The following is a 14164-nucleotide window of genomic DNA, read 5'->3' on the forward strand; positions in this document are numbered from 1 at the left end:
CCATTCTCATTGATCGGTAAACTTGGTCTTGGCTGGCTGTTCTCGCTGATCTTCTGGGGGGAGGGGCCTGTTGCCGTGGTTCCCAAATGTCTTGGCCGGAGGCAGAATTGCCCGCCCTTGCCCGGTCCGGGCTAAGTAATCTGCTCGGGTTTGCTCTCCGGAGCTTTTGTTCCCTGCAAGCTTTCTGTACAGCTTTGGAGGCGAAGAGTGAAATGGCGGCCTCCCAATCTCCACCTCGGAGGAGCCAAGAACTCAGGGCCCCACTCCTCAGTGCGCCCCCAGAGAAAAGCCATCAGTCACTCCCGTCTCCCCCGTCTCCGGCCTCACTCCGTGCTCACGCAGCCTGTGACCCTGCCTTTCTATCTCTGGCACCCGACCCCGGGTGGAGTCTCCAAACCCCGCAGATCCCTGCGGTGCGCTCCCGTGCCTCTCCTCCCGGGAGAAGAAGGTCAGTCTCCACGGATCTGCCGCTTGTTGGGTCCCTGCTGGAGGAGCAGTAGCCCAACTGTGCTGCGGATCACGGTTTATGACAACCCCGAGCTGAGAGCCCGCACCTCGGCTCCGTCTCTGCAGCCGGCTTTCCCGCTCCGATACCTGGGAGCTCTGCGCACTCAGGCTCCCCCGGTCCTTCTGTGACCCCGAGGGTCCTGAGACCACACTGTCCCACGAGGGTTCCACCCCCTGCTTAGCCACTGGAGTGATGTCCCTCAGCAGAGCCAACTTCTAAAAGTTCCGATTTTGTGCTCCGCTGCTCTATCACTTGCCAGAAGCGGCCGACGGAGGCCCCTCCCCCACCGTCTATCCTCCCGAATATCGAATATCGCCTCAGATTCACTTCTCCACACGTCCTACCTTCCAGAAAGTGGTTGCTGTTCTGTTCAGAGAGTTGTTGCTATTCTTTTCTCCAATCTCCTGTTGAGTTTGTAGGTGTTCAGAATGGTCTAATCCCCATTCAGCTGAATTACTGAGACCAGACGAAATCCAGGTCTCCTACTCCTCCGCCATCTTGCTCGGTTTGTTTCACTTCTAGCTATGTTTTAAATGTTCTTTTAACCATAAACTCACACACACACACACACACACATTATGTTTTAGAGTCTAACCACTATCCTATGATGCAAAGGTAATTTTCCTTCAAGAATCTTCAAAAAGACCTTTCTAATGAAAATCTAGAGATTAGAAAATTAACAATTTTCAGTATTACCGAAAAAATACCGTGTGGATGTATTTATTTTTCAATCCAGAGGCAATTCACAAAAGTGTCCTAAAAATCAAAGCTCTAGAATCCATTAATTTATTTATTCAATACACTTATTGAACACTTTGTGTGAGGGACTATATGAGCACCAAAATGAAAAATACATGATCCTGGCCTCAAGAAGTTCAAGTCCAGTGAAATGAGACAGGTACACACACAGATGTTTACCATACAGTAAAATAAGTTTACAATGAGAGAAATTGGGACAGAGATAGTGTGCATAGGTGAAGAAACATTCTGCTTGAAGACCTATAGCGGCTCTCCATTGATAGAGAGGCAGGAAACTGAAGGGAAGAGACAGTTTGTTCAAAGGCATGGACTTTTAGGGAAGCAGTAGTAGTTTCACCGATGATCAGACCCATTCTGCCTTTTTCCAAAGACTAAAATTCAACATGAACCAGATATAGAGATTTATCATGAAATCTAGACTTGGCCACCAGATTTATAAATTAAAAGTAGGGACTCATAAATCTAAGATCCCACCCATCCTTATAATTGTAGCTTCCAGGCTAAACTATGAGTTACTTTATCTAAGATGAGTTTTCTTACCATAAGCCATAAACGGAGAAATAACCCAAAGCCAGCTGCCAACAGTGAAAACAGTCCAATAAGTTGTAATATTGGGGTGCCGGAAAAAGTGGGATAGAATCACTGCTTTCTAGGATAAACACACAAGAGACAAGACATTTAAAAACAACTTTTTTCCCCCTTATGATGAAAATAACAGCAGAGGTGGCAGCTAACACTCAGCACAGCTTATTAGTACTAAGCACTGTTCTCAGGGCTGCCATCTCTTTAAATGTCACCACCATGACACAAAGTATGTCATATGATCATTCCTATTTTACAGGAAACAGGAAATAAGAAACTTAGAAATAAGTCAGAAAGTTTGTTCAAAGCACATAATCAATAAAAGGAGTGGAAGAGAGATGTGAATTGAGTCTGACTCCTGAGGTCATACTTTTAATAACTATAGTATGTTCTTATTACAGAAACATTTAAAAATACATAAAACTATGAAGATAATCACTTCTAACAATAAAACAGAGACAACCACTGTTAACGTTTCACTGTACTTTTTTTTTTTTTTTAATTTTACTTATTTTTTTGAGAAAGAGTGAGAGAGAGATCATGAGCAGGGGGCACGGGTAGAGGGAGAAGCAGACTTCCCACTGAGCAGGGAGCCCGATGCGGGGCTCAGTCCCAGGACCCTGAGATCATGACCTGAGCCGAAGGCAGACCGTTTTAACTGACTGAGCCACCCAGGTGCTCCTTCACTGTAATTTTTTTTTTTTTTTTAAGATTTTATTTATTTATTTGAAGAGAGAGACACAGTGAGAGAGGGAACACAAGCAGGGGGAGTGGCAGAGGGAGAAGCAGGCTTCCCGCCAAGCAGGGAGCCCGATGCGGGGCTCGATCCCAGGACCCTGGGATCACGACCTGAGCCGAAGGCAGACGCTTAACGACTGAGCCACCCAGGCGCCCCCACTGTAATTTCTTTCAATCTTTTTTTTTCTGTGCAAAAACGTGCACATGTAAATACTTTAAAAATTCGGACGATATCAAAACAAAATGCTTTCCCTCTTTATATCAAAAATGATTAGTGACAATGAAAATGGTATTACAATATTCCCGAAATGCAATTCTGTTAAAATTTATCAATTCAGAACTTGATTTTACTTAGCTGGATGAAAAGGAAACTATTTGTTTTTGTTTTTTTCTATTTCCGTATATGACTATTTGGGATTGGACTAGGAGCACTGTAAATCTCCAGACCAGCATTTTGAATAGGATATTCATTTGAGGGAATTTATAGTAGTTACCAAAGTTTGAATATATTTGTTCTTTCATGGATCTGGCTTCCAAGCATTATTTCCAATTCTGTTATTGCATGTTTATTAGAAGAAAGAAATTTAACTTTCTCTAACAGAAAGAACTGTAATTTGGGAAATAGAATTCTTACAGATGTAATCTCGTCAAATAGACATTAAATATATCATTTTTCTCATATTGGTACCTGTAAAGCATTCAGGCGTTCATCAGTGCAGTTTTCTAGATTTGTAATTTTTATAGTCACCAGTGTTCCTGTAGGAGTATGACGGGCAAGATGGACAGTCGTCAAGTTGTCAAATCCTCTTCCTATAATCAGATGTAAAACTCATGTTAGCAACCAAAGAAGAAAAAAACTGATAATTTGGACATCATCAAAATTTAAACCTTCTGCTCTTCAAGAAAACACTGTTAAGAAAATGAAAAGATAAGCCACTAATAGAAAGCATTAATGATACTTATATCTGACAAGACTTATATCCAGCATATATAAAAAATTTTTTACAACTATAGAATTCTTACAATTCTATGCTACCCTATACTAAATTTAAAAATATGCAGAAGATTAAATAGGCAACCCACAAAAGAAGATATAGGAATGTCTAATAAGCACATGAAAAAATGCTCAAGATAGAGAAATGCAAATTAAAACCACAATGATATACCATTACATATCTATTATAATGGCTCAAATTGTGACTTGATAAACAAATTATGACAAATTCAAACAATGGAGTATTATTCAGCAATCCCTGAACCACTGATGTGTTTTCTGCTTGTCACATAAATGGTATCATACTTTGTGTCTGGCTTCTTTCACTTAGCATAATGCTTTTGAGACTTTTTTTTTTAAGATTTTATTTATTTGACAGAGACACAGCCAGAGAGGGAACACAAGCAGGGGGAGTGGGAGAGGGAGAAGCAGGCTTCCAGCGGAGTGGGGAGCCTGATGCTGGCCTCAATCCCAGGACCCTGGGATCATGACCTGAGCCGAAGGCAGACGCTTAACGACTGAGCCACCAGGTGCCACCGCTTTTGAGACTGTTCCATGTTGTGTTTCAGTAGTTTCTTTTTATTGCTGAGTAACAATCCACTGGATGAATATACCACAATTTATCCATTCACAAGTTGATAGATACTTGGGTTGTTTTCAGTTTTTGGTGACTATAAATAAAGCTTCCAAAACATTCTTTAAGTAGACATATGTTTTCATTTCTCTTTGGCAAATACTTACAAATGGGAAGGCTGGGTCATGCATATTTAACCTTATAACCTTATATTTAACCTAATTTGAAAGTGGCTGAACCACTTTTATTCCCACATGCAATGTATAAGAGCTACAACATACTTACCAGCATTTGGTGTCATCAATTTTTAAAATTTAAAACACCTGGAGTGGCACCTATCAATAGGCACCTAATAAATGTTAGTCCCTCCCTCTCTCCAGTCACCAAATTATGCCATTTATCTTTGAAATGAAGTTAATCACAAATTCATCCCTTCCACTCCAGTGTCAGTCAGCATGACTGCCTTAGTTCAAGTCCTGTCCTCTGTCACTGGTCGCATGCAGTGACTTCCTCACCATGCCCTGCATTCTCAACTAAGGCATGTTCCAAAATTACTGGGGAAACAATACTTTAAAAGGCTATACCTAGGTCCCACTCACCAGAAATTTTGATTCAGTAGGTCTGTGATGGGATATAGGCACTGCAATTTTTAAAGATTCAGGTGATATGGATGATCCTTCCAGTTGTAAATCACTGATCTACATCTTCCAGACTGCTGCCAGTTATCTATTGATAAAATTCAGCATTTTATCAATAGAAAGGTACTAGAGTGCAGCATCTCTCCAGTCAGAAAGGTTTGCTTTCAAATCACTAGCTGTAGGGCTGTCACTTAAATTCTCAGAGCCTCACTATCCTCATCAGACAAATGGGAGTGGTAAAAGGCTGACATGAAAACATACACATGAAATGTTCAGCACAGTGCCTATTAGATGGTATTATTACTACTGTCACCATTCCACAATGTATCTCAAACACGGAGAGGATAAATTCCAAACTTGTGCCTTAAGTGCTTTGAGAAATGAAGTGGGTAAGTTGTGAGGGATGACAGAGTATGAACTTCTAAATACATCATATGAAATCTTTCACAGTGTGTTACAAACTTCTCTTTCCAGATTTGTCTCCTGCCACTGCCTACTCTCCCTCTGTTCCCACTTGTAGGCAAAGAGCATCTGTGGGGTAGTTCCCCTCTAACCATCTTTCCTTAGTCATCTACCGAAGTAATTTTTTTTTTAACCTTTTTTTAAATTGACACCATCCGAACATCCCTTCTAATTTGGGGGCATTTTCCACCAGTGCTATTTAGAAATGTCAGATCCTTATCTTCTCTTGGTCTCCTTGACACTGGCATGGGAAGGTCAATGACTTAAGTTTAGCCAAATGATGGATGGAGTTAGTGACAAACAGAAGCAGAGGCAGCAGAACTCACTGCAGTGGGTTCCAATATCTGGGATATAAGTACTCTAGCAGGTAGTTCACGAACCAGGCTGTTCCTATGCCACGGCCCTGACTCTGGTTCTAGTTACATAGCTTTTCTTAGTTTTTTCCAAGTCTCTCTCTCTGGCCAACAACTGTGTCAGTTAGCAATACTGTTCAAAAAATTCTCCTCTTAAGTTAGGATTGTCGATTGTTTTCTGTTGTAACAAAAACCCTGAGTAGAACATTTAGCAAACTTTTCCTCATTCTTCAGGATCCCGCTTATTTTTGTGACCTTTATTAACTCTCAGAGTAGTCAAGATGGATGGTCAGATGTTCCATCTTTTCTGTTCCCATAACAACATACCTCTACTATAGTGCCCTCTAGTACATAAACAAGACTACCTTACGAGTTCATCTTCCCAGAGAGAATACGGATTCCCCAAGTGTTTTATATGGGTTTATATCCCTAGCACCTAACATAGTATCTGTTTGTAGTGTTTAATAGATATTTCTGAATATTCACAGCAAATATTTCACAAGTGTACGGCTATTAATAGATCTGTCTGACACAATTAACATCTAGTTTTATGCTACAGGTGACAACAGAAAAAGACCTGCCCACAAAATAATCTTTTTGTCATCAATTTCATTTCTAACGATGAAGGGTCAATTCAGGATAATTACCTATTTCCACTTGGAGTTCATAGTGAGAAACATTGGTGGAACAGATCACATCCTTGGCTCTAGTGGAAGGAGGCAATTGGGAAAAGGTTGGCACATCAACCTGCATTATTTTAAAAAGATGAAAACAAAATAAACTTTTTTGGTCCCCCATTTTAGTCCCCTACCCTAATATAAAATACTGATATTTTATTTTCAAACACAAAAGTGCTCATTAGGAAGGCACTGGAAGGTGGCTTATGACACCATTTCAAGATCTAAAAAGAGTTTAAAATTGCTAATAAGTGGTTAGTTAGAAAGCTATCAGCATGTAAAGGCGGAGAGGATGGGAAAAGCAGATTTATAGGTAGCAAAGAATACTTTCCTGCACTATTTCCAGTAAGCATTTTTAGGAGTTGCTAGAAACAGCTATTAATTCTTCAGGGTATCTAATAAATACATGAAGGGAAGAAACGCAGGGACCTGTGAGGAATATTCTGTACTTTTGCTCTTGCTTCAAGTGGTTGCCAGTTATATCTATTACACATATAAGTCCCTGCTCAGCTAATGGAGATGTTAACAAATCAAGGAAAAATTTCCACATTGCAGCCTATTAAAATTGCTGAAGTTTTTCACAAGATGAATCAGAAGGAAGGTAAGAAAGAAAAACCTCAAGAGATGGGAGAATAGGGTACAGACTTCCTGAGTTAATGACTATGTGCCAATATGAGGTCTCATGGGGGTGCTTTAGGGTCAGAGTCTTAGGTTTGCACCAGATCCCAGTCACAGTGAAATAAGATGCACACAGAAGAAAGAAGAGGCCAAAACCACTGGTGTCATACGATAGCCAAGAAGACCTCCCAAAAGACAGCCATACTCTAAAAGACACTTGGGAGATTTCACAGGCATCAGCAGGTGGCACGAACCTTGTTACTGCCTCCAAGGTACAGCGAAGGAAGAAAGGGATGAGAAATGACATTACTGTAGTAGGAGTTGTGCTGCTTTTTACAACCTTGATTCTACATGTTCCCTAAACTTTTAAAAGAGCAGAAAAAATATAAGCTCACAATTAAAGATGAATAAAAGTCAATACTGTTCAAGAGGGGTGAAAGACTGTAAAAAGAAATCCTACTATTACAATTGGAAATAATCCCAATGAAGAAATCTAAATAAATCATTTCTTCAAAACAGGTAGTCTTCAAATTACATTAGATTTAAAGAACACAAATAAGAGATAGAAAGAAGAACATATTAACAATTTTTAAAAATTTTCAAGTGATAACCTATAAGCCTGTCAGGAAGGCTAGAGCACCCAATGAACTGAGGTTTATAGCTCACTGCTAGAGAAAAATGGAATAGGTTACCAGATGATGGATTGAAATCAGGCTAATCAACCTCTTCTTTTCTTCCATCTTCTCCATTAGGGAAATAGTTGTCTTTTTTTTTTTTTTTTTTTTTTTAAATAGGCTCCATGCCCAACATGGGGCTTAAACTCACAACCCTGAGATTAAGAGTTGTATGCGCTACCAACTGAGCCGGCCAGGTGCCCCAGGAAAGTTTTCTTTAAAACAGAAGGGGTGGGGCACCCGTGTGGATCAGCTGGTTGGGCATCTGACTCGGTTTTGGCTCAGGTCATGATCTCAGGGTCGTGGGATCAAGCCCCGTGCTGGGCTCTGTGCTCAGCGCAGAGTCTACTTGGGATTCTTTTCCTCTTCCTCCCCCTCTCTGCCCCTCCCCCCACTGCACATGGGCACACGCTCTCTCTCAAATAAAATCTAAAATAGAAGGGGCACATATATTGTAAATATGTAGCTGAAGTCCAAAACAAAGTGTTTTAAATAGGTTCAAAGTTACAGGCCAAAGACAATTATATCTAGAATATTATATCTAGAATATTAAGTTTGCAGATGTAGTAGAACTGAGAAGAGAAACCAGAATGAAAATAGTCAAATACTGACCCAATTTTCAAAACTGCCCGGCCCCCACATTCTCCTGCAGACCTGCCCTCAGCAGAAGTCCATCCAAGGCAAGTCACAGAAGGGCATTGTGCAAGCAGTCTAGACAGTTGCCAGTAGCACTCCACAGTGACTCTTGCCATAGGGAGAGGGGAATATAGCCATATACACCAATCTGACTCTGACCCCAGCATTGGCTGGGGGCAAACATCTGGTCTGATTATAGGTGGCCCCACCCACCAATAAAAGCTTCTCAGGAGACAATACAGGGAGAGCACACTGCAGTTGGGTATGACCCTAGCACTGGCAAATGCCTGGTCTGACCCACTTTAAGCCCAAGGCAACCCCAAACTGGCCATTCACAACACAGGGACCAAAAGCTGCCAACAATCGGCAAAGAGAACCACTGCAGATCACTGGACTGAAGGCAAACACTGCTCAGCCACAACAGGGCACATACAACACACATAGGAGACACCCCTGAAGCACTTGGTTCTGGCACAGTGCGTGGTACTACAGAAGCTCTTCTTCAGAAGGCCACTACTTTTAAGAGCAGAAGTAGCTGACTTTTCTAACATAGGGAAACAGAGAAAGTTAGACAAAATGAGGAGACACAGAAATATGTCTCAAATGAAAAAGCAGGACAAAATCACAGCAAAAGAGCTAAACAAAACAGAGATAATATGCCTGATAGAGAATTTAAAGTAATGGTCATGAAGATACTCACTGGACTTGAGAAAAGAGTGGAGGATCTCAGTGAGACCCTCAACAAAGAGATAGAAAATATAAACAAGAACTAAGCAGAGATGAAGAATACAATAACTCAAAAATATACTAGAGGTAATAAATAGTAGACTAGAGGAAGCAGAAGACAGGATCAGTGACCTATAAGAGTAATAAAAAAGCCATCAAGCTGAACAGCAAAAAGATGAGAACAGATTAAGGGAACTCAGCAACACCATCAAGCCCAGTAACATTTGCATTATGGGGATCCCAGAAAGAGAAGAAAAAGGAAGCAGAAAATTTATTTGAAGAAATAATAGCTGAAAACATCCTGAATCTGGGGAAGGAAACAGAAATCCAGATCCAGCACGCACAGAGAGCCCCCAACAAAATCAATCCAAGGAGGTCACAGCAAAGACATATAATTATTAAAATGGCAAAAGGTAGTGATAAAGAGAGAATTTTATTTTTTAAGATTTTATTTATTCATCAGAAGGAGAGAGAGCACAAGCAAGGGGAGTGGCAGGCAGAGGGAGAGGGAGAAGCAGGCTCCCCGCTGAGCATGGAGCCTGATGTGGGACTCAATCCCACGACCCTGGGATCACGACCAGAGCCAAAGGCAGATGCCCAACTGAATGAGCCACCCAGGTGTCCCCCAAAAAAAGAGAATTTTAAAAGCAGCAAGAAAACAGTTACATACAAGACAAACTTGGGGCACCTGGATGGTTCAGTCGGTTAAGCATCTGCCTTCAACTCAGGTCATGATCCCGGAGGCCCAGCATGGAGCCCTGCGTCGGGCTCTCCTCTCAGCAGGAAGTCTGCTTTTCCCTCTGCCCCTTCCCCCACTTGTGCAGTCTCTCTCTCTAATAAATAAAATCTTTAAACAGAGAGAGAAGGAGAGAGAAACTCCATAAGACCATCAACTGATTTTTCAGCAGAAACTTCACAAGCCAGAAGAAAGTGGCACATATCCTAAGTGCTGAAGGAAAAAACCTGCAACCAAGAATACTCTATCCAGCAAGGCTATCATTCAGAATAGAATAAAGAGTTTCCCAAACAAAAGTTAAAGGAATTCATCAACACTAAACCTGTCTTACCAGAAACGTTAAAGGGGATTCTTTGAGTAGAAAGGAAAGGCCATAAGCCAGAGTTTAAAAAGTAGGAAGCACAAAAGCAGTAAAATTAAGTATATCTATAAAAATAAGTCAAGGGATTCACAAAATAAAAATATGTAAATTATGAGGCCATATACATAAAAGGTGGGGGAAGGAGGAGAGTAAAACTTTAGTGCTTTTAGAAGTGTTCAAATTTAAGCAACCATCAACTTAATATAAACTGCTATATGCGTAAGATATCATATATAAACCTAAGAGTAATGACAATTCAAAAACCTGTAATAAATATGCAGAAAGTAAACAAAGGAATCCAAGCATAGAAAAAAAGCCATCAAACCACGAGAGAAGAGAGCAAGAGAAGAAAGAACAGAGAACTACAAAATCAACCATGAAACAACAAAATGGCAATAAGTGCATACCTATCAGTAATTACTTTGAATGTAAATGGACTAAATGGTACAATCAAAAGACACAGGGTGGACCAGAGAGTTTCGCAGGGTCTCAGTTCTGGTAGAGGTCGTGACAGGTCTCATTTCACAAGCAGACCAGGGCACACCTAGTTAGAACTCACCACATTCAGGCCAAGGACCAAACACTGCCCACAGCAGACAAGAAGAGCCTCTACAGAAGACTGGCCTAAAGTACAGATCAACCAGAACACAACAGCAGAGTGCAGGCAGCACACACCTGAGATACTGCAAGAAGCACCAGGCCTGGGCACTACATGATCTCTCCTTCATATGGCCATTACCTTTAGGAGCAGGAGACATAACTGGCTTTTCTAACACACATAAACAGGCACAGACTTAGACAAAATGAGAAGACAGAGGAATTAATCTAAAATGAAAGAACAAGATAAGGCCATGGCCAGAGATCTAAGCAAAACTAATATAAGTAACATGCCTGATGGAGAATTTAAAGCAATCCTCATTCATAAGGATACTCACTAGGCTTGAGGAGAGTGGAAGACATGAGTGAGACCCTTACCACAGAGATTAAAGAGTTAAAAAAGAATCAATCAGAGATGAAGAGTGCAATAAATGAGATTAGAAACATGTTTGCTGCAATGAACATCAGGCTGGAAGATGCAGAGGAACAAATTAATGACATAAAAGACAGTGTAATGGAAAGCAATTAAGGTAAACAAGAGAGAGAATTATGCAACACAAGAATAGACTTAGGGAACTCAGTGACTCTATCAAATGTAATACCATTCATATTATAGGAATCCCAAAAGAAGAGAGAAATGGGGGCAGAAAATTTATTTGAAGAAGTTGAAAATGTCCCTAATCTGAGGAAGGAAACAGACATCCAGATCCAGGAAGCACAGAGAACTCCTATCAAAATCAACAAAAGACGGCCAACACCAAGACATATTGTAATTAAATTTACAAAATACAGTGATAAAGAAAAGCAGCAAGACCAAAGAAGTCAGTAACTCACAGGAGAAAGCCCATAAAGCTAGCAGATTTTTCAACAGAAACTTTGCAAGCCGGAGGGAGTGGCAGGACATATTCAAAGTGCTGAATGGGAAAAATCTGCAGCCAAGATATTCTATCCAGCAAGGCTAACATTCAGAATAGAAGAAGAGATAGAGTTTCCCAGACAAAAACTAAAGGAGTTTGGGACCACTAAACCAGCCCTGCAAGAAGTATTAAAGGGGACTCTTTGAGTGGAAAGAAGAGACCAACAGTGACAATATAAAGGTAGGAAACACAAAAGCAGTAAAAATGAATATTTCTGTAAAAAAATCAGTCAAGGAGCCCACACAAAAAAGATATAAAATAACATATACCTAAAATGTGGGGAGGAGAGAAGAAAAGAATGGGTTCAAACTTAAATGACCATCAACTTAATATAGACAGCTATATGCCAATGAGTTATAAATAAACCTAACGGTAACCATAGATCAAAAACCACTAATAAACATGCAAAGAATAAAGAAAAAGAAATCCAAATATATCACTACAGAAAATCAACAAACACAAAGAGAAAAAGACAAGAAAGGATCAGAGAAAAGCTCCAGGAACAACCACAAAACAAGTAATAAAATTCCAATAAATTCATAGCTATCAATAATTATTTTGACTATAAATGGACTAAACATTCCAATCAAAAGACACTGGGTGTCAAAATAAACAAAAATACAAGACCCATCTGTATGCTGCCTACAAAAGACTAACATTAGACCTAAAGTCACCTGCCAAATGAAAGTGATGGGATGGAGAAACAATTATCATGCAAATGAATGTCAAAAGAAAGCCAGAGTAGCAATACTTGTATCAGACACACTAGACTTTAAAACAAAGACCGTAAGAGACAAAGAAGAATACTACATAATAAAAATAAAGGGGGATACTCCAACAAGAAGATATAACAATTGTAAATATTTATGCAAACAACAAGGGAGCACCCAAATACATAAAACAGTTAATAATACAAAGGAATTAACTGACAGTAATACAATAATAGTAGAGAACTTTAACACCCCACTTACATCAACGGACAGATCATCTAAACAGAAAAGCAACAAGGAAACAGTGGCTTTAGATGACACACTGGACCAGCTGGACTGAACAGATATATTCAAAACATTCCATCCTCAACAGCAAAATATACATTCTTTTCAAGTGCACATGAAACATTCTCCAGAATAGATCACGTATTAGGCCACAAAACAGGCTTCTACAAATACAAGAAGATCAAAGTCACACCACTGACCTTTTCTAACCACAACACTATGAAACTACAAGTCAAGCACAAGAAAGTATCTGGAAAGAACACAAATATATGGAGATTAATTTAACATGCTACTAAACAATGAGTGGATCAATAAGGAAATCAAAGAGGAAATAAAAAAATACATGGAGACAAAAAAAAATACATGGACACAAATGATAACATACTGGGTCAAAAATCTTGGGGATGCAGCAACAGCAGTCTAAGAGGGAAGTTTATAGCAATATAAGCCAACCTCAAGAAGCAAGAAAAATCTCAAATAACCTAACCTTACACCTAAAGGAGCTAGAAAAAGAAGAACAAACAAAACCCAAATCCAGCAGAAGGAAGGAAATAATAAAGATTAGAGCAGAAATAAATTATATAGAAACTAAAAAATAATGGAACAGATCAGCAAAACCAGGAGCTGGTTCTTTGAAAAGTCAACAAAGCTGATAAACCTCTAGCCAGATTTATCAAAAAGAGAAAGGACCCAGATAAAAAAATCACAAATGAGAGAGGAGAAAGGATAACCAACACCAAGGAAATACAACCAGAGGAAATATGAAAAACTATATGCCAAAAAACTGAACAACCTGTAAGAAATGGATAAATTTCTAGAAACATATAACCTACCAAAACAAAACCAGGAAGAAATATAAAATTTGAACAGACCAATTACCAGCAAAGAAATTATCAAAAAACTCAACAAACAAAAGTCTAGGGCCAGATGGCTTCACAGATGAATTCTACCAAACATTTAAAGAAGAGTTAATGACTATTCTTCTCAAACTATCCCCCCCCGCAAAAGAAACATTTGACAAAGTACAAAATCCATTCATGATAAAAAATCCTCAACAAAGTAGGTGTAGAGGAAACATACCTCAACATAACAAAGGCCATAATAAAGACCCATTGCTCATCCTCAATGGGGAAAAACTGAGAGATTTTCCTGTGTGGTCAGGAACAAGATAGGGATGTCCACTCTCAGCACTTTTATTCATCACAGTACTGGAAGTCCTAGCCACAGCAATTAGACAAGATAAAAGAAATAAAAGGCATCCAAATCAGTAAGAAAGAAATAAAACTTTCACTATTTGCAGATGACATGATACTATATATAGGAAAGCCAAAAAACTCCACCAAAAAACTGGTAGAACTGATAAATGAAATCATTAAAGTTGCAGGATATAAAATCAACATACAAAAATCTGTTGCATTTCTATACACCAATAATGAAGCAGCAGAAAGAGAAAATTAAGGACTCAATCCCATTTATAATTGCACCAAAAATAGTAAGATACCTAGGAATAAATCTAACCAAAGAGGTGAAAGACCTGTACTCTGAAAACTATAAAATACTGATGAAAGAAATTGAAGATGACACAAAGAAATGGAAAGACATTCCATGATTATGGATTG

The 14164-nt window shown here is 39.5% G+C and overlaps 1 protein-coding gene across 4 annotated transcripts in view; it reads right to left on the minus strand.

Annotated features, from left to right (window-relative positions):
- The window catches only part of STRADB (STE20 related adaptor beta), a 38278-nt gene that overhangs the window by 5532 nt on the left and 18582 nt on the right, over window positions 1–14164 (minus strand). For all 4 annotated transcript variants that reach the window (XM_081815366.1, XM_006748123.3, XM_081815368.1 and 1 more), the window contains exons 4-6: window positions 6256–6355; window positions 3276–3397; window positions 1808–1916 (exon numbers count right to left, since the gene is read on the minus strand). In XM_081815366.1, the coding sequence (XP_081671492.1) occupies window positions 1808–1916; window positions 3276–3397; window positions 6256–6355 (331 nt within the window). The remainder of the gene's footprint in view (window positions 1–1807; window positions 1917–3275; window positions 3398–6255; window positions 6356–14164) is intronic.

This window comes from Leptonychotes weddellii, chromosome 3 (assembly GCF_054177405.1).
Source record: "Leptonychotes weddellii isolate Sample4059 chromosome 3, ASM5417740v2, whole genome shotgun sequence".
Classification (NCBI taxonomy): Eukaryota; Metazoa; Chordata; class Mammalia; order Carnivora; family Phocidae; genus Leptonychotes; species Leptonychotes weddellii.